Source organism: Equus przewalskii, chromosome 12, assembly GCF_037783145.1.
Source record: "Equus przewalskii isolate Varuska chromosome 12, EquPr2, whole genome shotgun sequence".
NCBI classification, from domain to species: Eukaryota; Metazoa; Chordata; class Mammalia; order Perissodactyla; family Equidae; genus Equus; species Equus przewalskii.
Genome location: NC_091842.1, coordinates 24,148,642 through 24,172,975, shown reverse-complemented (window position 1 = coordinate 24,172,975; position 24,334 = coordinate 24,148,642). Strand labels below are relative to the sequence as shown.

Sequence of the window (24,334 nt, the reverse complement as noted above, 5' to 3'; positions counted from 1 at the left end):
TCTTTCCCCTTGTGTGTTATTTCAGTTGCTGACACCATCAACCCACTAAGCCAGAAATTTAAGACTCCTTCATCTCCTACCTAATCATGCATTCACTTTGTCCTGCTCATTTCTTTTTCCTTCCAAATCTTTCTCCAATTCAGCTATTTCATTCCCACTGCCCCTGCCACGGCTCAGGTACTTATGGTCGTCTCCCTGCCTCCACCCTTGGCCTCCATAAATCCATTATTCACTCTGTAGCTGGAGTGGGGCCTTATCACCTTACTGCTCAAACTCTTAACAGTCCCTTAACCTGTGAATAAAGTCCAGGCTTGTCAACATGCCTCACAAACTCCCTGGCTACCTTTCCAGCCTCCTGACATCATCCCCATGGCATAATCATCTTGTAATACTGTGTTGTGTAGTTGATACCATACTGTCCTTTCTGCCTGGAATACCCTTTGCTTCTGCTCTGACCTACTTACCCTGCAAGACTCAGCTAAGCTGTCATTCTTCATGAAGCTTTTCTTGAACTCCCTGCGTAGTGCTAACTGCCCATCCTTTGAGCTTCCACTATAGCACTCTCCACATACCCTTTAAATTTAAAACACGGTATTTCATTTAAATTAAATCACTAACCTGTGCACTTCTGAAGGGCAGGCCCTCCCGAAAGTCCTTTTCACACCTACTGTGTCAGAAATGTGCTCAGTGTTTGTTCAACTGTTACTGAACCACAATTACTGCAGAACTCTACTCAGTTTTCTTAATTCTTAAATCAAAATAACATATGTTTCTCCAGGTTCCTGAGTAAATTAAATCTTTGTGAAAAGCCTCGATTATCTATGATATGCTACCAAGTAAAGTACTCTCTCATTTGAGATTAGAGAGAGAACAGGATTAGCATAGAAGAGAAAGTTAAATCTTTTATGCAAATGTATGGAAGGGTAAAAATGAAGTTAGTAGAAACCACTATGTAAATATCATTAAAAGGTATCTTTAAAAGAGAAGTAATAGAGCAAATAGTTATATAGATCATGAGTATATACTCTCAATATACTCCATAAGAAAGTTAGGCAAATAAATACCTGTAGCTTGGGATAAAATTTCCAATGATACCATCAGATTAGGACTTTAAAAATCTCTGCTCTCTAATCAGATGGCAAAGTTGAAGATGATGTAGTCAGGACAGCTGTGTTGTTGACCCAAAGTGACTCCAGGGACAATGCAGGCTCTGCTATCAAGGATGCATATTAGAATGGAAAAGAACAACAGCATTTCTAAATTAGCATATTTTAATAAAATCTGTATTACTCTTAGTAGGTATGTGAAAAGAAAGTATTACAAATAGCACAAAACCATAGTGCGTGTTAGTATACTAAGTTAACTGAAATTTACTCTTACTATGCAAGCATCGCTGACTAAATATTCTAGGTGTTAAATGTTTAGTTCTTGTTTCTGAAAATGATTTTTCTAAGACAGGAAAAAATAATATGCCAAGCAGAATGTATCAAAATAAATATTTATTAACATTTGAAGCTTTATGTACACCTTCAGAAGCAAATGTGCAAAGGTGAGGAATTACAAAAATCAACCTAAAATCCTTTCCCCCAAAGTAAGTATAAATGAGCATTCAAATCAGCAGTGCCACCACCAACGGAATAAAAAGTAAGTGTCTGAATGAATACAAGTAATTATTTTAAATGTCATTCAGATATTCTCCTTTACAGTTACAACTTCGAAAAGTAATAAGAGGCTGCATACATCCAGAACTCTGGGTTTTCACCTTACCCTAACTTCTTAGTAGCGGTATATAAATATATTTCCATCTTTTTGTCCAGCCAGCAAATGAGAATCTGTACCTGACCATTTCACAAAAGACCAATTTTGGTCAGAGAGAGGTGGAAGGAGAGCAGTGCAATGACCTAGAAGTAAGTCCCAAATGGCGATTGTTCCAGAAGTCAACACTGCTGCTGCAAAAGTATCTTTCACATCACCTTCCAGGAACCTAACATCAAGCAGAGAAGAGACAATTTAAATCATATATTAAAAAAAAAAAAGGTTTGCCCCCCAAAACCGTGCCCTGCCCCCTAAATCAACAAGAACAAAAAGCCCTGGAAATATGAAGGCCTCTACTTGCAATCCTAGGTGTCTGGCTACCGTGGTGCAGTTTAGGACATAATCACATATCCAGTCCCTGCCTCTCCCAGCTTGTACCCCCTGCACCCCAGCTCACAGTGGCCTTCCTTCCATTCTTCAAACCAGCCAAATTCAGTCTCACCTCAGTGTCTTTGCTCTTGCTATTCCCTCTCCCTGACAGGCTCTAACCCCAGATCTTAGCATGGCAGGTTTTTGGCGTCAGATAGGCCTTCACCTCCGTAGAAAGGTCACATGAAAGCACCTATCTAGAGTAGTGCCCACATACATACACTCTGCTCCCTCTCTACCTGTTTTTATCTTCATAGCTCTTTTCACTATGTGAGATTATCCTATTTCCATATTTGGTGGGGATCTCTCCCACGAAAATGTAAACATCATAAAGCAGAAATCTGCTTGTCTTTTTAAGACAAGGGCTCTGAGGTCAGCTATCAGGGCTTGAATTCTAACAAAGGAAGCGCTGTGTCACTCTGGGCAAGTTATTTAACTTCATTAGTAAAAATAGGGACATGATGATATGAGCATCTACTTCACAGGATTGTTGTGAGGTTTAATGAAATCGTTGATTTAAAAAGCTTAGCCCAGTACCTAACAAACAGGAAGTGCTTAATAAAAATCAGCTGTCATTCCTCCCTGCCATATCACTAGCACCTTGCAGAGTGCCTAGTACATGGTCAGCCCTCGGAGAATATTCTGAGGGAACTGAATGATAGTTTCCATCCCTGGCTCCCACCTGACTTTGTGTAGCTGACTCCTAACTCATCTTTTGAAACTCCGTAAAGTTTTCCTGACAGTCTCTCCCCAACCTTCCACTGCCAATTCAGCTGCCCCTCCATCCATTGTGCTCCCAAAACAGGGCAAACCTCCTGGCATTTTGTGCACTGAACAGTAGTCACTGGTTTTCTCTTCTAAATTCCATGAGATGAGAAACAGTAGTGCTCCAACAAGATTGGCACCAAATAGGCTTTCAAGGTTTGCTAAACGAATGGTTTTGAAAAGTGACAAGGGAAATGCTTAAGCAAGTAGTTATCTTTACCCTAAATTTCTAGGCAAATAACTATGGTTCTCTCTTCACATCCAAGAAAACAAGTTCTATATGCAAGCCTATATTGCAAATGATAGTCCTGAGGTTCTTGCTGGGCTAAGAACATTTGCAGAAAGGCCACAGCCGAGTGCACAGGGAGAGACTGTCTTTTAGAACATGCATGGATCCAGCAAGCTCTGCACAAGACCCAAAGAAACAGAGACATTTTAACTACCAAGGATCCTTATCCTTGTGAGTTATTCAAGCTAGACTTTGTGATCTTGATTTCTAGGTCTATTTCCTATGACTCTGCTGCTAAGTTCGAACATTAATAAGGGCAGTCTTCAGGAACAACACATTCAGATGTTGCCTGGTTGGCCTAACAATACCAGCACTACTTCAGAGTTCTACACAGCTCAGAAAACAATCGGGATGCCAATAACTGTGTCACTGATAAATAGATTTTCTCATCAGTCAATAGATAAATATTTATCAACAGATAAAAATCAACTGCCTCCATGATGGAGGCTCAGTCAGATTTCAAAGTAAAGATGTCTTCCTAAAGTACATTTAAAACTTTCTTGGGCCAGCCTTGGCGGCCTACTGGTTAAGTTCAATGCACTCCGCTTCAGTGGCCCAGGTTCGGTTCCCGGGCACGGACCTATACCGCTTGTCTATCAGTGGCCAGGCTGTGGCGGCAGCTCACATACAGAATAGAAGAAGATTAGCAACAGATGTCAGTTCAGGGTGAATCTTCTTCAGAAAAGAAACAAAACAAAACTTAATTTAGGTTTGATGGAAAGAACATAAATTATAAGCTTTTTGTACAGAAGATTAATTACTGATTATATTTAAAATGTTTTTGTTATGGGAAAAAACAGGGCTTGAATATGCATAAAATACCTATCCAACCCCATACTGGTACGGATCAGGATGTAGGGAATCTGAGGTTTGACTCAGATCCACTAAACTTCATCCTGCTCCTTAACATTCTTCACTATGATCTGCAGGATTTCACGTTTTCACTCATCTAACTGATATAAAAATATCTGGTTTTTGTATTTGCATAAGTGCCTTTCAAAACGTCACACTCGCTGAACAGCAGTGACACACTTGCCTTCCAGCCTGCCCTTGAGGAAGACAATAGAGCATCACACCCATACTCAGGGTCGTCTTCGGGTTAATCACAATCAGCTGAAACACAGGGCTTCTCAGCGCCTCACTCTCTTTGGCACAAGGATGACTCAGAACAACAAAGAGGAGCCCCTAATTTAGAAGAAAAATTAATAACCAAATAAATCATCAAGAATATGTTGGGAAAAAGAAAGGGCTGGCAGGGACAAAACTAAAGAATTACAGGAACGATGAATCAGCTCTTGAGTATCTCGGATTCAGACACTGGCTCGTTTCTTTCAGGCAGGCACTGGAGAGACTGTCACCGAGCTGGACGTCTGGCTTCACTAGCACAGGGCTCCTAAGATTTTTCAGCCAGTCTTGCAGGCGTGAATCTAGCTGACTCATGGATTTCCTCCGCCTTAGAGACTACTAACATGTCATGCCATCCATTTAGGGAAATGTTGGCACAGGGAAAGAGGGCATATAAATACGTGGACGGAGTCCTTAAACTAGAAATGTGCATTCATAGGTTGGTTTGTGAAAATTCAGAACACGTTTTCCCAGAAAACAATCTTGTAAGCGGTGACTAGACTTTTAGGCCAGTCTACAAGAGCCTGTTTATTTATATTTATAAAGTAAGAGTGACAGAAAAAGGCACCATCACCTGTGGTTGTTTCTGTAGGAAAATGTGTTACAGACTTCTCCCAGCTTTAAAATTACATGTTCTAATAATAAGATTATTGTGTGTGAAGCTATAAATGTCACACACATATATATAAACATATATATGTATATTATACGTTGAAAATAAATTACCTTTGAGGGTAAAATGGGGAAATTAATTATAGGGCCATCTTAGGATTGATAACATTCATTTCTACTGTATGCATTTCTAGAAGAACTAAATTCTTATAATGAGAATGAATTACCTTTATAATTAGAAAACAAGTGAGTCAAAAAATGTTAAATGCCATACAATTAACTAGGGGTTGGCACACTATGGCGCACAGGTCAAATCTGGCTCAATGCTTACTTTTTTATGGCCCATGAGCTAAGAATGACTTTTGCACTTTGAAATGATTGAAAAAAAGACAGAGGAAGAATATTTTGTGATGTGAAAATTATACGAAATTCAAGTTTCAGAAAGTTTTAGTGTCCAGTAAGTTTTTTTGGAACATAGCCATACCCATTTGTTTACATATCGCCTCTGGCAGACAGATTGTGTGCTATAGCGGCAGAGCAGAGTAGCTGCAACAGAGGCCATGTGGCCAGCACATCTGAAAATATTTACTATCTGGCTCTTTATGAAAAAGTTCACCAATTCCCACACTAACTATTAACTACTATTTCCGGAAGCTGGCTTCATGGAGAACTTTTACTTACTATCTTACACATTTCTGTGCTAAATGTTTTAATATCAAACAGGTATTAATGTTATAATAATGAAGACAGAAAATTGTCTAAATGCCTTATATTTATTATAAATTATAAATTATAGATTATAAACTATAAATTATAGATTATAAAAATATCTAAATAAGGTAAATGTAGTAATTCCAGAGACAAATTCAACCTTTCTATTTTAAGGATGAAAAAGTTAGCCTCAAAATTATGTGAGAGATTATCTGCGATCACACATTTGAGTTCAATTCCACAGATCTGGCCGGGGTGGGGAAGGACGCATCCTCTGCATGCGGAGCCTCTGGATGCCGATGCTGACAGAGCTGCCACTGAGGCTGAGAGACAGTCTGCACAAAAGCACTGAGCTGGCTGCTACCGCCTCTGCTCGTGGCTCCCCGGTGGGCACTCGAGCAGTTTACCTCTGACTCCTGGACAACGACCTGTGACCTGCGCAGATGTCAAGACTAGACTGTAAGCCAAGTCGATTAACACAATGGCTGAGAAGCTGTGTGCATTTCCAGACGAGGACACTGAAGTCTAGAGAAACACATGTCTAGGCCCATTTAATCATCCTCCCTAAGAGAATTCATTCACATCATAAACCATTTATGGCAATGTGGCTGGGAGCCAAGTCTGATAACAGGCATGATATTTCCCGGTACAAATTCACAGCTAGAAATAAATGTTTGCCCTTAAGTCAAAGAACCAGAAAATTTACCAGGCAATCATATTGTACCAACACTTATTTTCATCCATCAATTTCAAGAAAGAACAAACACTGCTATCCAATTTTGAAAAAGAATAGGCAACCAGGAGGGTCAGTTAATGGCTACTTATGAAGTTACCGCTCTCACTCAGTGAGACCAACAGTAACACACAAAGTAGACACAAAGTGGTACCCGCAGATCACTACTTACCATTTCAGAATAGGCTTTGTGACAGACTGAAGCTTGGTAGGAATCGCCAATGTGCATCTTTCTCAGGAGCTGACCGGTTCTTAAATTCCTTAGACACCAAAAATAAATAAGCTGATAACATTCCTCCAGCAAACTGGTTTTCACATAATACTCTCTTATTTATCACAGCATCCTTTAGGCGGGTGACCGAGGGAAAAACTGAGAGAGACAGTACCTTTGTTTTGTTTAGTCACAGATTTAGCTAAAAACAGAACACAGTTTAACTGTGCCAATGGTTTAATTTGATAGTTTAGCCTTAGATTGAATCTGCTCTGCCACGAGGGATAAAGCTCTCCAAATTCCATGAGAAAAGTTTTCCATGATCTCATTTTACTTGGTGTTGAAATCAGGCACACGGTGTAGCTCTATCATTACGATTCTGTCACACTTCTTGTTATGCCTAAATTTTCCAAGGATGACGATGGACAGGAAACCAAATTTGCTTAGATGAGAGACTACACCTAAAAGACTTATAATTATGTCTGTACAAGACATGTTTATACTAGAGCTAGACCAAGATGATGGAGAGAGAAGGGATGACCGAGATGGGGTAAAAAATGGAAAAAGGAAGAGAGGAGAGAAGAGGGTGAACATAAAGAAGGAAAAAAAGAAAGTTTGTTGGAACCACCCCTTAGCTTTACTGGGGAAAGTGACATTGACAACTGTTCTGTCATGTGACTCGACTGATGAAAAACTTTCAGGGGCTCTCCATGAGCCACAAGATAAAGTCCAAGTTCTTTCTCATGGTATTTATAACCCTCATGAATCCAGCGCTGCAATACTGTATTACCCGCTGCTCCCCTACTTGTAATCTTCTCACTCTCCATACAACATAATATGTACATTCCTGGCTCTAGACCTGTGTTCAAGCTCCTCCTTCCAGTGTGCTCCCCATCACCACTAATTCCCATCCCCATTACTGACCAATGCCCATTCATTCCTTAAGGCCTACCTTATGGCCCACCCCCTCCGAGCTGCGTGAGCTCGATTTAGACTTTCTCCTCCCTTTTGGCACCAGTCCACAGAAATCTCCTCTCCTCCAATTCCCTATAGTACTGTCCATATGCCTCATTTGTTATTTAATATAGACTGTAATCGGGTACAATGTATTCATTCAACAAATACTTGCAAACTTTCTACGGACCAGGTACTGTGTATAAAAACTGAAGAAGGAACACTGAATTCTCATGTATGTATGTAAGGTTTTCCTCAAATAAGGGACACCAGGATAGCTTTATCCCTTACAGAGGTTAGCACACATTCTGTATTTAGTAATTGCTCTTTTCCAAAATCCCAGAGCACTTTGTCCAAATCTCTGTCACTTTGACTTTGTGTGAATTGTAAAGGAATTGTACACTGTGAATTGTAAAGTAACCTTATTTACCTACTAGATTTTAGGGGCTTTGGGACCAGGACTCATATCTGATTTGCATCTGCATCTCTCACAGAGAATGGTACATAAGTAGAGACTCAAATATCTATTAAATGATTGAAACATGGGTGCTCAGTTAATATAGCTTGACCAAGATTAAATATTTAGACTTTCAGCAGTATTTTCAAAAAGGGTCACTTGAGGGGCTGGCCTGGTTGTGTAGTGGTTAACTTCACATGCTCCGCTTCAGCGGCCTGGGGTTCACGGTTTCAGATCCCAGGCACGGACCTACACGCCACTCATCAAGCCATGCTGTGGCAAGTGTCCTACATAAAAAACACAGGAAAACTAGAACAGATGTGAGTTCAGCAACAATCTTCCTCTCATACACACAAAAAAAGGCCACTTGAACCTTGAGTATATAACATGAATCACTTTAGACATCTAACAAATCAGGAGTTCAATAGGAAAGTTACAAACTACTATATGTAGGGGCCAGCCCATTGGTGTAGGGGTTAAGTTCATGCGCTGCGCTTCAGCAGCCCAGGGTTTGCAGGTTCAGATCCTCGGCGCAGACCTAGCACCACTTGTCAAGCCATGCTGTTGTGGCGTCCCACATAAAATAGAGGAAGATGGGCACAGATGTTAGTTCAGGGCCAATCTTCCTCACACACACACACACCAAAAAAACCCCCAAAAAACAAAAAACTCTACTCTCTGTAAATATAAAGTTCTATAGAGCCTAAAAGGTAAATGATAGCTTTTGATAGACAGTATGATCCATACATCTTTGAGTAACAACCCTAAGCAGGAGCTAAGGCAGGCACTGAGAATACCCACCTCCAAACACTTTCATGATACAAAGTAGCATATGCTAAGTTAAAAATAAGGGCAATATGGGGCGAGCCCAGTAGTGCAGTGGTTAAGTTCACACACTCCGCTTCAGCGGCCCAGGGTTCACAGGTTTGGATCCCAGGTGCATATCTACACACTGCTCATCAAGCCATGCTCTGACAGCATGCCACAACTAGAAGGACTTACAGCTAGGATATACAACTATGTACTGGGGCTTTGAGGAGAAAAGCGAAAAAAAAAAGAGGAAGATTGGCAACAGATGTTAGCTCAGAGCCAATCTTCCTCACCAAAAAAAAAAAAAAAAAAAAGCATACCTAAAAAAATAGAGTGGGCTTTATCTCTGTTAAAAGAAAAAAGAAAAAGGGGGCATTGAGGGGTGGGAAGAAAAACGGGAGCTAAGGAGTATGGAATAGCTGGAGTGGAATTTTTAGAATTTTTATAATAAAGCATTGGAGAAATGAAGCTGAAGAAGAGCCAACATGGGCCCCACTGAAGGTTTTATTTCTAGAGGAGAATGGGGAGACCTGGGAGGAAGAGTGTTTATAAAGTAATAGTATAAGATGATCTGGAGGTTGAATCTTGGTTGATGGCAAGGAGACCAATTACTAGACTACCTTAATAATCTAGAAGCCAAATAATGAAGGTCTGGATCATAGAAATAGCTGCAAGAATAGAAAAGACAACTTTGTAAAGAACACTGTCCCTAGACAAGACTGACAAGCAGAAACCCTGAGGAAAGTACCAAAAGTGCACATCTGCTGCTCTGGATAGAAGGACATCTGAAACCCGGGTCTCCCAGCAGATGAGAACCTGGTTGAGTTTCAGAGGCTCCCCGGTGGAGACGGGACAAAGTTCCTCTCAGGGGCCATGCTTTCCTAGTTTATTCCTAGAGGGTGGGGTTGGACGGTGCAGAATAGGTAGTGACACTATCATAACTTTCTCTTACCAAGCCCATTGTGCCTTCCTTCTGAGAAAAAAATCAATCTCTTCTCCTAATACAAGTTAACCTTGCAAGTACCTATGGCGAGGTACAGTTCTCCCCTGTGGTCAGGAAAGAGGTGGCTGGGGACTCCTCAACTTCAGTTTCCCTATCACAAATTTGTTAAATTGGATCTTTAATCATATTTTTTATATCTAGTAATTTTGGATTGTATTCTAGACATCACGAACGACACATCATAGAAACTCTGAATTCCGTTAGGTTCCTCTGAAGAATACTGATCCTTTTTCCTAGTAAACAGTTAACTTGGCTAAACTCAAATTCCAAATGCTGAAAACCAGTTCCATTCTTTTTCCTTACATGGGCTGCTTCGAGTCTGCCCTGTGTACATACATGCAGTTTAAAGGTCAGCCAGATATTTAAGGAGAGATTACAGCCAGTTTAGAGCTCCTTCTCTGGCACTTCACTTTTTGGGATTTTCTCTCTCTTTCTAGCTGCTGTGGTCACCCTGAACTCTGTCCTGCGGCTCTTTAAGACAGTGGGACAGAGGTTTTCTATCAGGTATTCAGTCATCTACTGCGCAGACTGGGGCCTCCCCTCTGACTCAGAGCCATAAGAACAGGAAACTCGCCCAGTGACAATGCTTTCTTCTAAGTGTCGAACCCCCTCCAGTATCTTTCTTCTTTTTCTCACTCTCCAGTGCCTTCAGATAGTTTTTTATATCTTGTCCAGAGTTTAAGCTATTTGAGGTAGGAGAGTTGGTCTGACAGAAGCTACTCAGCCATTAACCAGAAGCAGAAACAATCATACCTTTTAGACAACGATAAATTTCATTTATTTTAAAACAGTCTACTCAGACTGACCTTTTTGACAATGTCTGAATTAATACAACGTTTTTGTTAAGACAAGTATATGGCATCTGACAGTAAACAAACGACAACACAATCATGTTTACAGAGTCTCTGATCTAATCTTAAGAACTCTGTGAAATTAGAATACAGATGAGGAAACTGAGGGGCTCGAGGGAAAGCTTACCAGATAACAATGTTGTTCATTATAGTGGTACCAAGCAGAGCCTCCTGCATCCCTTGAACCTCAGCAAAAGTTAGTATAGTCTCTTCAGGGGGCATCAAAAACTGTTTTTCTTTGCTTCTGCATTTAAAACAGTATTAAAAATCAGCACTTTGTATCAAAGCAGTTTCTAAGCAGCCCTTCTACATATTATGGAGCTATGCATAATAAACACTAATGCAATACCAGAAAAAAATTTCAATCAGAAAACATGTCTATTCTAAACTTTCTACAGTGAACATTTATTATCTTCATATTATCTACCTGGATATATTGCAAGCACCTCAACTTCATTACATCCAAAATTAAACTCACTGGCTCTCTCTTTAAACCTCATGTTTCTTTCTGCATTCCTATCTCGACGAACTGTACCACCATCTACCCAGGTGACCAGCCTAGAAACCTGGACATTATCCTTGTCTCCTTCTTCTCTATCTACTCAATCACCAAGTTCTAATGATTTCATCATTTCATCTCTCTCAAATTGTCTGCTTCTCCCCATCTCCACAAACATTTTCCTAATTTAAGCAAACATTTATCTCTTGCCTAGACTACTGCAACAGGTCATGAATAAATAAGATAAACATGGTCCATGCTCTCTGTTATTAGGAAAGACAGATAAATAATCAGAATAAAGTGTAACAAGTATATGATAGACATAGAGGATGCTATGAGTTCTGTTTTCAACACGTTGAATTTGAGGTATCCATGAGACGTCTGATAAATAGGTGTGCTGGTCTAGAGGTTGAGAAAGAGCTCAGAGCTAGAAACATGTTTGCAAGTAGTCAGTATCTAGATGGAGACTGAAGCAATGGAAACCAAGTGTATGAAACAAGAGAAGGGTCTAGCATCTTAAGGTACTTGTAATATTTAAAGGATACTCAGAGATTTCAAAGAAGACTGAAGAAAGAACAAACTATAGTTGCTGAGCTTGCACTCCACTGACTTCTTCCCTGTCGTGTCTGGCTCGCACCTTTCTAAAGTGCTTCTACGTTATAGCCTAGTGTTGAGGCAGAACCTGCTATACCATATCTACAGCACAGGAAAACAAGATGCTAGTGGTCCAACTCTCTCTGAAACCCTGTGATGAAATCATTCTTTATCTAATAGTTAAAATCGACCAATGCTTTTCTTACCCTCCATCTTCTGCAAAGGTCATGATTTCTACTTGTTGATCACAAAGGGTCCCACTGCTAGTGACTAGCCTTCTCTGTGTCAGGCCAAGCACAGCTTTTATATTTCCAGAACTCAGGAGTAATTGCTTTTCACTTTCACCATCAGAGGAACAAAGTAATGCCCTAAATCAAATATAAGGGAAAATGCAGAGAAGTCAGGTGTAAGCCTTTAATATCAAAGGACTAGGCTCAAACTTTAAATGGAAACTCTGGTCAGGGATACTGTTCTATTGATTTTGTTTTGTTTTGTTTTTTTAAAACAAATCTCTCTTCAGACCTAAATTTAGATTCTTTCAAGACTCAAGCCTAGGTTATAACTTGCACTCAGAACAGCTAACAGAGAGAAAGATAAAGGGAAAGAAAAACTACTCCCTGAGAATTACATACCTGATTTCTCTGATTTCCAAATTTCCCAAAGCCACACACACAAGATTACAAACATCAGGCACTAGAACTATCTGTAATACTGGAACCTATATTAAAAAAAGCAGCCAAAAATTATATTTGGTTGTTTCATTTTTAATTAATCTAAATTTTCCAAAACTTGGTCACATTCTTTTCTATTCTCACTCTACCAGGATTAACTGCTAACATTTGAACAAATGTGAAAAGGTTCAGCAAACATCCTCTTTTTATAAGCTGTAAATCCAAATGTGCTATATGCAAAACAGTGCTTACTATAGCATTTATTTATGCAATCTACACTTCTACCAACAGAATAATTAAATAAATTCTGACATGTGAACAAATGGAACAGCCATTTAAAATAAGTTTATTCACTGAACAAATATTTACTGAGTACCCCTATGCAGAGCACAGTGCTAGAAGCTGTGGACATAAAGAAGACGAATGAAATTTGGTAAGAAAGTAGATCATAAACATTCTCACAAAAAAGAAAAAGGTAACATGACCACGTGAGGTCATGGACGTGTGAATTAACTTGACTGTGGGAATCCTTTCACGGTGTATACATACATCAAATCATCACATCATACACTTTAAATATATTACAATTTTATTTGTCAATTATGCCTCAATAAAGCTGGGAAAATAAATAAATAAAATTCAAAATAAATAAGTATGAAGAATATGCAGAAATAAGGAAACACGTTTATACAGTGAGTGGGAAAAGGCAGACTGAAAAATTTTAAGCACACTAGGATTGCAGCCATGTAAGATATGTATGAAGGTGGACAGGGACTAGAAGAAAATATATACAGAAAAAAAGCAAGAATGATGTTTTTGTGAGGGATAAAAAATATAAGTATCAGCAAGTTTAGAAGTCAGAATACACATGAAACTCCAAGCTCTTCCCTCCAGAAGGTCTAGTGCAAAAATTCGTCTCTGGATAAACATGTGATAAAACCAATAAAGCACAGTGTTAATTACAGAGTCTAGATGGTGAGTGTATGGGTGCTCGCTGTACAACTTTCCTGAATGTTTAAAAATTCTCATCATAAAAAGTTGGGAAAGAAACTCGACGCTCTGCTCTGTCTTGCATGATCACAGATCCCATTTTTGGTAAGCTGCCCATCTATATTACCACGCAAATGACTGCAGAGATCTCTTTCACCTCGAAGATTCTGACTTACCTCTGTGAAGTGCCAGGAATAAATTTTTTCCCACTGCCAAGTATCCAGAGGTTTCCAAAGAGAAACTACATATTCACACGCAGTTATGATACACGGCTCTTTCAAACCAGCTATTTCCCACCACATGGCACTCACATCCACAGAACAGGAACCTGAAGTATTCTGACACAGAATGGCAATAAATTATGTCAAAGGGATACTTGGGGTCTGTTTCATGAAAAGAATAAATATGAAAAGTGATGGATTACAAGGATTAGATGAAATACTAAATAAATGTAATTAAAGTTTTATGCAGGTCAAAAGAGAGAGCTTTGTGGGTCTTATGCAACTGAAAAACATTGCCCATACACACTTATATTATGATGGATTTAAAATGTATAGCTCCAGAATGGAATAGATTCAGATTTAACCACAAAAAAGAGCCCATAAGAACTTGCCCATGTGGAAATGAAACATGCTGAGGAAGCACCCATGGGTTGAAGAGGGAATAAAAGTGAAACAACATACTATTTCTAAAACGAACAAGGAGAGTCCAAACATGCAGAGCATGGCCCAAGCAGTATTTCCAGAAAAACTTATCATCGTAAAGGCATTTATCAAAAACAAGAAAGATAAAAATATAGTATGCAAGCAGCTCAAGAAGTTAGTATAAGGATAACAAGATAAGCACAGTGAAAAAGAGAAGGAAGGAGTTATTAAGGATAAAAACAGAAATAAATGAAACAGGAAACAAAAAAACCCAATTAACAACCAATACAACCAAAAACTAGTTTTTTTTGAAGACCAACAGAATGGACAAATTTCTTAAGTTTGATGTAGGAAAAAAATACTGTTAGAAATGGGAAGCGGGAGAGAGGCTTAACTGCATATACACAGACAAAAAAACTATAATAATGATAAACTTTTTAATTGCAAATTTGAAAACACGAATGAAATGGTTGATTCCCTAAGAAACTAAGTTACTTACATTGATTCAAGGATAGCTTTGAAACCACATAGGTATGACTATGTATTTTTTATAGAAAAGGAATCCGGGGCTCAGAGGCTCAATGATTTGCCCAAGGTCACACAGCCAGTCATGGCAGAAACAGTTCATGTGGATTTAAAGCTCTTTCTTCTACACCAGTTGTTCTCAACTGGGGGCAATTTTGCAACCCTCCCCCGGGAGACATACAGAAATACCTGGAGACATTTTTGGTTATCACAACTAGGGAGGGGATGCTACTGGCTCTAATGGGTGGAAGCCAGGTTTGCTGCTAAACTTACTACAATGCACAGGCCAGCCCCCAACAACACAGAGTTATCCAGCCCCCGTGTCAGCAGTGCTGGGTAGGAGAAACCCTGCTCCACACCATGCTACTTCAAGCACCATGGATAAAAAGTTAACTAGGTCACGGGTCCAACCACTTCTCAGGACTTACCAAAATAACATTAACGGAATATCATAATTTATATTTCTTAAAACCATATACATCACACAGCATATGAAAGATTCACCATTCACTATATTATAATCTAGAACTACTACTCATTTTCTAATAAATCACCATAAGTGTTTCTTCTAGAAACATTACACCATTTGGATAGGAGTCTTAAATGGCTCCTCTCTCATTCTTCTTCTCCCTTTGTCAAAATGCCTGATTTTAATTTAGAGACCAAGCTGAGTTACTTAGCTTAAGTTGATCTTGGCAATAACTTGACACATAAATGTCTTCAGGAGATGATCTCAAAATACAAATATGCATGCCACAACTAGAAGGACCCACAACAAAGAATAGGCAACTATGCACCGGGGGGGTTTGGGGAGAAAAGGAAAAAAATCTTTAAAAAAAAAAAAATACAAACACAGGTAAATATTGTGAAAAACAAAGAATTTAAATCTCTTTTTCTGAATCTGGTTTACCAAGTTTATTTGACAGTAATTAGGAATGAGAAGCTAGATGATCAAATTCTCCTCAATTTTCCTATAAATTCATTATAAATTTTTCACATGTAAGACATAAGACACATTAGAAAGTAACAGTCTTCTGACCTTTAACTTTGAAACCAATTGTAGGTTGCCTGGGTTTACCCTGTCACACGCAGGAACATCTGCTATTTCTGTCTGTGGAAACAAAAGGCACAGGATTAATCTACACTTTATGTCTGAGGTCTGTCTGCAGCACTCACTCATCAGAACATCTACTTCCTACGTTTTAATTTCTCTGGCAAAAGCAGCAAAGCTCCAAATGCAACCGCTTCACTGATGACAAAGAGAATAGGATCACCCCACATTTAAAAAACGTATTTTTTAATTAATCTTAATTTACCCAGAATGAACTTAATGTTTACAGTGAAGTCACATCAGAGGAACGTGTTAAAACATTCTTAAACACTGAGGAGCCAACGTGTAAGGAAGTCATGCTGTCCACATTCACCAAGATATTTCATTCCTTTAGAGAAAATGTCACAAAGGAGGTGGACCGTACCTGTTCAACGGAAAGTTTCCACGATTCCAGACATGTATTCCCATGCAGCTGATTTTCTTGGAAAGTGAATGACTCATTGGGAAGAGGTGTTGCTTGGGGACCAGAATCACAGTCACAGGAGGGCTTTCCCTTCCTTCCTGACACATGCAGGCTGCCGTCTAATTCTGGTGGGCTGGCCCAACTGTTGCACTGCTTATGATCATTGGCAAGACTGACTGGGGTGTGCGAGTGAGAAAGCCGGGGTGGAGAGCAAGTTCGTCCAACAAACTCTGCACACACTTCTTCACAGCGTGCTCGGGAGCCAACAGCTGGAGTAACGCCTAAGATGGGGAAAGTGGGTGAACATGCGTCTGCTGCTGGCACGTCATTATCGTCTGGTCTAACTGTATTTAAAGGAGTGAAAAGCAGTATGGACGAAGAAAGGCCCTGAGGCTGGCTTTTTAGGCTCGGCGTTTTAGGGCATGCTTTTCCTGGTACACTAATCAGTTCCTCTTCCAAGTCCTCCATTTCTGTATCGATTTGTTCAGGAGTCAATTCCTCCAAAACAATACAATTTCCTTCTCTAAGAGGCCTCTCCCCATATATTTTTGATTCAAAAGGCTCAACTGCCCTTTCCGAGCAGAACTGCAATTTTTCAAGTTTAAGAGGTCCGAAGTCTTTATCAGGTAACTCAAAGTCAGTGATTTCGAGAAGAGACGATAGTTGCTTTAAACTTAGCATTTCATTCTTATGAAATGGAGCACGGAAAGCATCATCATCCAAAGCCAAATAAGCACTATTTCTGGAAGAAAGGGACTCCTCTTTTTTCATTTTTTCATTTTTTTTCATTTGACAATGACTTTCTTTTCCTAAAATAGAAAGCGACAATAACAAATATCCAACAAAAGAAACATTAATACCCAACAAAGAGTGAGCTTCTAAACTCCAATACAGTGGAAAATGTTCATTACTTTTCCCACCCATGGCTCTGAAACCTCAGTAAAAGGTTCAAAGCTTGGCCGTAGGTTAGTAGTTACCCAGCAGCTCTCCTTTTGCGTATCAAAACCAGCATGGCGCTGACATTAGCTGGGAGAAGGAAGACAGGAGTCTAGTCCCAGCTCTGCCACTGATTTGCTGTGTTATGTTGGGCAGTCAATTCACTTCATTTTCCCTTGGCCCTCATAAGGGAACTAGACTAAGAATCTCTAATGTCCTTCTTCCCCTAAAACTGATTCCAACAGGCTACCAGAATACAGTCTGCAAAATGCTCGCTCTTCTCAATGAAGAAAACTTAGTCCCCTTTGAGGGCAAAGAGTAATTTACTGCTCTTAGAGTGACTGGAATTCTGTATCATTCAAAATGTGGCTGCATCCATCACCAAATGAATGGATAAACAAACTGGTACACACATGTGATGGAATATTATTCAGCCATAAAAAAGAATGAAATACTGAGTCATGTTATAATATGGATCTCGAAAACATGCTAAGTGAAAGCAGCTAGATACAAAAGGTCACATATTGTATAATTCCATTAATATGAAATATCCAGAATAAGTAAATCCATAGAGATAGAATACAGATTGGTGGTTGCCAGGGCTAGGGGGAGAGGAAACGGGGAGCAACTTTTTAACGGGTATAGGGTTTCCTTTTGAGGTGATGAAAATGTTTTGGGACTAAATCGGGGTCATGGTTGCACAGCATTGTGAATGTACTAAATGCCACTGGATTGTTTGCTTAGTTCAAAATGGTTAATTTTATGTTATGTGAATGTCACCTCAAGAAAAAAAAATCTTTCAATGTAGCTGCAGGTTACTAAAATCACAGCAGGTTATTTTCAAGTACACAAAAGAATGTTTCTAATTTATTACTAGATTGCCCTACTTTCTGATTTCTTTGTATTTGTGTTGGCTTAAAAGATGATAAAAAAGCCATGATGATTATTATTTTTAAATTAATCAATTAATTATAGCTCATAGACCAAAGCCTGCATCCCACCGTATGGAGCAGCTGGCTGCCTGTTTTTGCAAATAAAGTTCTATTGGAACAGTCACATGTACATATTGTCTCTGGTTACTTTCGCACTATACTTGAGTAGCTGTGACAGAGCACAATGGCTGTATTTACCACCTGGCTCTTTACAGAAAGTCTGTTAATTTCTAGTATAGAATCACAGTGAATTAGCTAGTTTTTGTGCTTAGTTTATCAGATATAACTACTGAGTAAATGAATAAAAAGTTTAAATTATAACATGTCTCTTGCTATCATCCAAAATCTTGTCTCCCACAGACCTTACAGACACTGTATTAGAGATTTTATCCAAAAACGTTGCTCAGACCTATTGCATTCCTAAGAGAGCTTGTCAGTGGACTCTTACTCTAACACACATTTCATTTCACTTCAGAAACACTTCCTGTATTAGCTGTAAAGCTTCTACCCATGGAAAGATTGTGTCGTACCTGAATAAATACTAATTTTAGGTAGACATCTAATGTATTTTCCTTCTGTGTCAACTTTTTCAACCACGTTAGTGAACTCTGACACCACATAGCTAGGTTTGAATCCTGGCTCTGTCACTTTAATTAAGTCACTTTACTCTCCTTGTGCCTTAGCTTCCTCAGCTGTAAAGCGAGGACAGAAACAGATTCCCCCTCATGTAGGGACGCTGTGATTCAGGAAGTTAGCATCTGTGCAACATCTAGGAAGCGCCAGGCACAGAGTGTTAACCAGCGTCATCATCAACCACACCGTGATTCACCTCCAACCCTCTTCTTACCACGAATAGTTGCTTTTTCATTCTCATCTTTGCGCAACGTGACTCTTTCCTTGGACCTATTGACACCACACGTGCCAGAAGTTGGCAAAAGTAGTTCACAACGATCTAATTCAGGGGTGCAGGTTGACTTTCTTTTTCCTCCGGGTCTTCTGCCAGATGTCTGGGTAACCGCCTTCCTAGAAAAGTCATCTGGAGTGGGCCCAGTGGGGGAGCTGACTTCGGTTAATGAGAGAAGTTTCTGAGCAGGACTTCTCGAGTTGGGTCGTCCTGTGCATGTGTCAGACATCCTAATTTCACTTTGCTTAGTCTCTTCACTGGAAGAGTTTAAATTTTTAGTAGCTTCCTTTTTATTTTTAAACCCCTTCTTTCTGACACCCAAATGACTCTGAATTACAGCCTCCAGGGCTACTTTCCTCTGGCAGCTGGACATGCGTCGTGTGGTTCTAACATAATATTCTGCAGGAAATAGGAGGCCTTCAAGCACTGTGCAAGAATCTGTTTGATCTTCTGCAGAATCAGGGGAGATTACTTCTAGGCTGAGACTGTTAGGTTGACTTAGAACCTCATTTTCCTGAATACTTTCATTTCTACCATCAAGAGTGTTATTGGGAGATTTTAAAGACCTCTCTGCGTGATTTTGTTCTTTGAAGTTTTGGTTTTCATCTGCTGATAAGCTATCAGAAGTGAGTTCATTTAGAGAACATGAATTATCTGCCTCTAAGTTAGGACTTCTAGGCAGCTGGCCGCTTGCACTTACAGCTTTATTTACCTCTGGGTTATCTGTAAGGACAGTCATTTTTTTGTCTTGTGCTTCTAAGTTTACAGGTGAAACAGGGCTAATGTTTTCTAAACTGTGAGCAATAAGTTCACCGTTATCTTCAGAAGGCTTATGCTCGAGATGCTGACCACTACTGCTATCTAGCAGAGTATGCACAGGCAGTGTAGTCGCTCTGGGGAAGTCATTTCCTCTGAAGAGCTCATCGACACCTCTTTGTGGTTTGGCATTTGGAATTAATACACTCCCTACATTAGTTTCTATAACTGCTGCTGGAAGATCTGAACCGTCAGACTTAGGACTTGGAAGGTAAATTCTTTTTTCAGTTACAAGTGTCCTAGGATTTTCTCTATTGATTCCTTCCTGTTCCTTTAGTCTTTTGCCAGAGAGTAGAAGGGAATCAGTGTCAAAGAAAGACTCTCTTTCCTGTGAAATAAATGTTCTCTTCTGCTGCTTAGTTCTTCTCCCTGGCAGCTTACTCTGCCTTTTCTCACCATCAGGGCCATGGACCCTGTAGGGAAAACGTTCTTGGATATCACCTGTTCTTTGTATGCATAATCCTTCCACTGGGCCATGTCCTGGCTCCGCATCAAGCGTGACAGATGTCTTTCCTCCAGTGTCTTCATTGAGATGGGAGTTGATTTGTAACGTGTCACAAGGAGATGCTTTATTTTTAGGTTCTAAGAAGAAAAAATGATAATTATTAATATTTTTCTTGTAAAATGAAACAAAAAAATACTCCATATTTACTTTAAAATAGTGTATATAAATACTACCAAACATTTATTTAAGAGTCAATGGTATTTCATTCAGGCAGATCAAAGTTCATGTTTTTAATAATCTAATAAACTATAATAATTTTAAGTAAACATAAACAAATAGAATTATGCTGGAAATAATGATTTTTTTTAAAGGGTTTTTAAAGATTTTACTTTTTTCCTTTTTCTCCCCAAAGCCCCCCAGTACATAGTTGTATATTCTTCGTTGTGGGTCCTTCTAGTTGTGGCATGTGGGATGCTGCCTCAGCATGGTCTGATGAGCAGTGCCATGTCCGTACCTAGTATTCGAACCAACGAAACACTGGGCCGCCTGCAGCGGAGTGCGCGAACTTAACCATTCGGCTACGGGGCCAGCCCCTGGAAATAATGATTTTTAAACTAAACTTCTAGTTTAAAAAGAGCAACTCAACAATCCAACTGAAAGCATAGTTTGTTGCTCAGAGAATAGGAGAAAATATTTATAAATCACATATCTGATAAGGGTCTAACAGCTAGAAGATACAAAGAATCTTTACAACTCAACAATAAAAAGACAACCTAATTAAAATATTGTTAAAGGACTTGAATAAACATTTCTCCAAAGAAGATATAAAACTGCCAATAAGCACACGAAAAGATGTTCAACACCATTAGTCACTAAGAAATGCAAACCAAAACCAATTAGATACCACTTAACTTGTACCAGGATGAATCTAATTGTGAAAATGGAAAATTACAAATATTAACAAGGATGTGGAGAAACTGGAAGGCTTGTGCATTATGGTGGGAATGTAAAATGCTACAGCTGCTGTCGAAAACAGTCTGCCGGCTCCTCAAAAAGTTAAACATAGAATTACCATATGACCCAGCAATTCCACTTAGGTATACACACAAAAGAACTGAAAAACATAAAAAACACTTGCACATTATAGTTCACAAGAGCGTAACAGCCAAAATTCGGGATAGCCAAAAAGTAGAAACAACCCAAATGTCCATCAACTGATAAATGGATATACAAATTACGGTATATCCGTACAATGGAATATTGTTCAGCTGCAAAAAGCAACCAAGTACTGACGCATGCTTGGATTTATGTATGCATGGATAACCAGTGAAAACATTATGCTAAGTGAAAGAAGCCAGTTACAAAAGGCCACATATTGTATGGTTCCATTTATATAAAATGTCCAGAATACGTAAATCCACAGAGACAGAAAGTAGATTAGTGGTTGCTAGGGGTTAGGGGTAGGATAGGTAGGTACAGGGTTTCTTTTGGGGGTGGTGAAAATGTTCTGGAATTAGATAGTGATGATGGTTGCACAATCTTGTGAATACACAAAGAAGCACTGAATTAGACAGTTTAAAAAAAGTCTATCGCTAGTCCTTATCTTCTGGCTGTGAGAAAAAGAACCAGAGTCAAATATACCTGGGAGACGAATAACAAGCGAGCTTTACCTGGGCGGTTTAGCTGTGGTGAAACTTCTTCCTGGAGCAAGTCATCTTGTCCTTCCACTGTTTTCTTAAGAGAATTCTTAACCTTCTCAGCTCTTTGGGCACGCTAGAGAAAACAAAAGCAGCTCAAGGGACAAATTTAACAAAAAGAAATAAGTTTTTAAAAAAGTTTTATTATTATCAACTGTTTTTATATAGTTTGTACTACAATACCCCAATTTGAGAGAAGAGGATTCACTTACCTGAAGGCGGGCCAAGGTCTTGCTGTATTCCCTTTTCAAGAAAGCTAATTTTTCCTTCAACTGGAAGAAGAAAAACACCAAAGAGTACTGAGCAGGTGGAAGGCAGAGTCCGAGAGAAGGGGTACAGTGCCTGTGAGGGCTGAGTGCTCAGCAGTCCCTCAGCAAGAGCAAGAGGCAGTGCAGGGAGTGGCGATGGCCCACACTCCTTTCCATTCTCACAAAGCACCAAGCTCTCAGATACCTCAGCCCCTCTGCAGAAACTCTTCCAGCTACCTGGAGCATTTTCTCCTCACCTCATTTTGCTAATTCCTACTGATTCCTCAAGCCTCAGCTGAGATTCTTTATTTCCCTGGGGTAGACTTCTAGGTCCTTCTCCAAATCCAAGTTAGACAATGCACCTCTCCCCTGGGCTTCCTTTATCACAGTACTTATTATATTCTATGTTGTCTGTTTACTTCCATTTTCCCCTGTGAGATCCTCAAAGGAAGCAGGAGCTGTCATCCTTATCAATCATTCCACAAATGCATCTCTTATTTGTCAGTTATTGGTCCAGGGATCTCTAGCACCTGGACCAACAACTGATACCCAATATGTGTCAGTTATTGTTCCAGCTCCTAGATACACAGGCGTCAAGCTTACATATAATGGAAGATACAGAGAATAAACAAGAAAACAAACACATAAAATGACTTCACATGGCAGTCAATATCTAGATAAACAGGGAGCTGTGACAGTGCCTGGCCTACAGGGAATGGTGTACAGTACTTTAGATAGGGTGGCCAGGCAGGCCTTTCTGAGGACTACCATTCAAGCCCTCATGTGAAGGAGGAAGGAGCTAGCTTTGGGAAGATCAGAGAGAGAGCAACTTGTCCAAGATCCCCCAGTTTATAAATAGATCGCATCTCACAGCATCCTGTTTATCACCAACCTTATCGATATCTGGGAATTATCTTGTTGACTTGTAAATGACCCTTCTCACCCTCACTAGAAGGGAGGACTGGATACGAGGGCCGATGAATTAATGTGAACAGAGTTTAACACAATGCCTGGAACAGCCAGCACAACCTACAATCAAGCTAACATCATCAGCACAAGCACAACGTGGCATGGATAAGGTTATTTAGGGCAGCCTGTTGTAGCAACAGAAGCTGGAAACCTAAAAGTCTCTCAGCCGAGTAATATTTAAAGAAAAGATGGCACTCCTACACTACAGAATGCCATATACAACTTAAAAAAATAAGGTAAACATATGCTATTGGGGATGTTAAACAAGGAGAAGGAAAACGGAAGTTGCAGAACCATCCAGATCATACCATTTATGAACACTGACCTTTCCAAACAGTACACATTAATTTTCGGTGGTTAGGGAGTACAACGGCACCCCTCCCCACGCCCCACCCCGCCCACCATACACACACACAAACGCAAACGCGCGCACACACACACACACACACACACACGCACGCAAAGATCGAAAGTACCAGACTAAGAGATTTACTTGCGGGGGCGGGGGCAGGGAAGGTGTCAAAGGAGGCTTAGCTTTATCTAAAGTTTAACATTTTGTATTTATGCATTGGTGCTGTAATGAAAACTTGTTCGTGAGCACGGCGCTCTTCTACATTTTCACTCCCTGTGCCCCTTCAGTCCGGAGAAGAGCGTGGGTCAGAGATAACTGCCGCCCTCGAACAGCAGAGGAAACAGCCTATAATCCTAGGACAGGGGGTCGGAGTTGCGTCTGCCCTTCCCGCACCCCTCGGCACCTTTTCCTTCTCCTCACAGCTGAGGGGCTTCCCGAGAGGCTCTTCCATCGGGCCAGCGGCCGAAAGAAAAGAACAGCCGTCGCCAGCTCCGGGCCTGCGGACACCAGAATCACGGCTGGCCCCGAACCCCCCAGGCGCCGAGGGAAAAACCGGGGATCAGCGCGCGACCAGCCGGCCCACGTGGGCCCGCGCGCCGGGAAGCCCCGCCAATTGCATCCGGCGCTCAGCCTGCGCACGCGCAGCCGGAGACTGCCGAGCAATGGAGCGGGGCCGCCCAGCGGAGAGCCGAGCTGTGGATGGGAGCCGAGGCCGCCCGGAGCGGAAGTGGGGCAGCTGCCGGAAGTAGTCGGAATCCCTGAACGACAGACGGGCAGACAGACTTTGACAGAGGCGAGAGCTGCGGAAAGGAGTTGGTGGCCATGGAGTTGGGCGAGCTGCTCTACAACAAGTCCGAGTACATCGAGACGGTGCGCGGGTCCAGTCATCTGCC

The 24,334-nt window shown here is 40.4% G+C and overlaps 2 protein-coding genes across 9 annotated transcripts in view; one reads left to right on the top strand and one right to left on the bottom strand.

The window, feature by feature from the left end:
• Positions 1–1,482: 1,482 nt before the first annotated feature.
• PALB2 (partner and localizer of BRCA2) lies at positions 1,483–24,095 on the bottom strand. Of its 5 annotated transcripts, none has more exons than XR_011524814.1 (13): positions 23,845–24,095; positions 22,085–22,144; positions 21,846–21,948; positions 18,858–20,312; positions 16,104–16,951; positions 15,668–15,739; positions 13,636–13,797; positions 12,431–12,516; positions 12,005–12,166; positions 10,833–10,949; positions 6,592–8,328; positions 4,275–4,423; positions 1,483–1,984 (listed from the first exon to the last, which is right to left on the bottom strand). XR_011524814.1 is itself a non-coding variant. In XM_070568300.1 (13 exons), exons 1-13 carry the CDS (start codon positions 23,890–23,892, stop codon positions 1,777–1,779), a joined length of 3,558 nt encoding a protein of 1,185 aa, XP_070424401.1. In that variant the 5' UTR covers positions 23,893–24,095; the 3' UTR covers positions 1,483–1,776. The 5 variants fall into 5 exon arrangements, 2 of the variants coding, with proteins under 2 accessions (XP_070424401.1, XP_070424402.1); XM_070568300.1 differs by having other exon boundaries at positions 6,592–6,679; XR_011524816.1 differs by lacking the exon at positions 12,431–12,516.
• DCTN5 (dynactin subunit 5) overlaps positions 24,059–24,334 on the top strand; it is a 37,379-nt gene continuing 37,103 nt past the window's right edge. For 3 of the 4 annotated variants that reach the window (XR_011524824.1, XR_547723.2, XM_008537780.2), the window contains exon 1: positions 24,085–24,311. Coding sequence is in view for 2 of the 4 variants with exons in the window: in XM_008537780.2 (XP_008536002.1) it covers positions 24,264–24,311 (48 nt within the window). In the remaining 2 variants the exon portion in view is untranslated. Of the gene's footprint in view, positions 24,312–24,334 lie in introns of all 4 variants that reach the window. The other variant, XM_008537779.2, reaches the window with a different exon arrangement.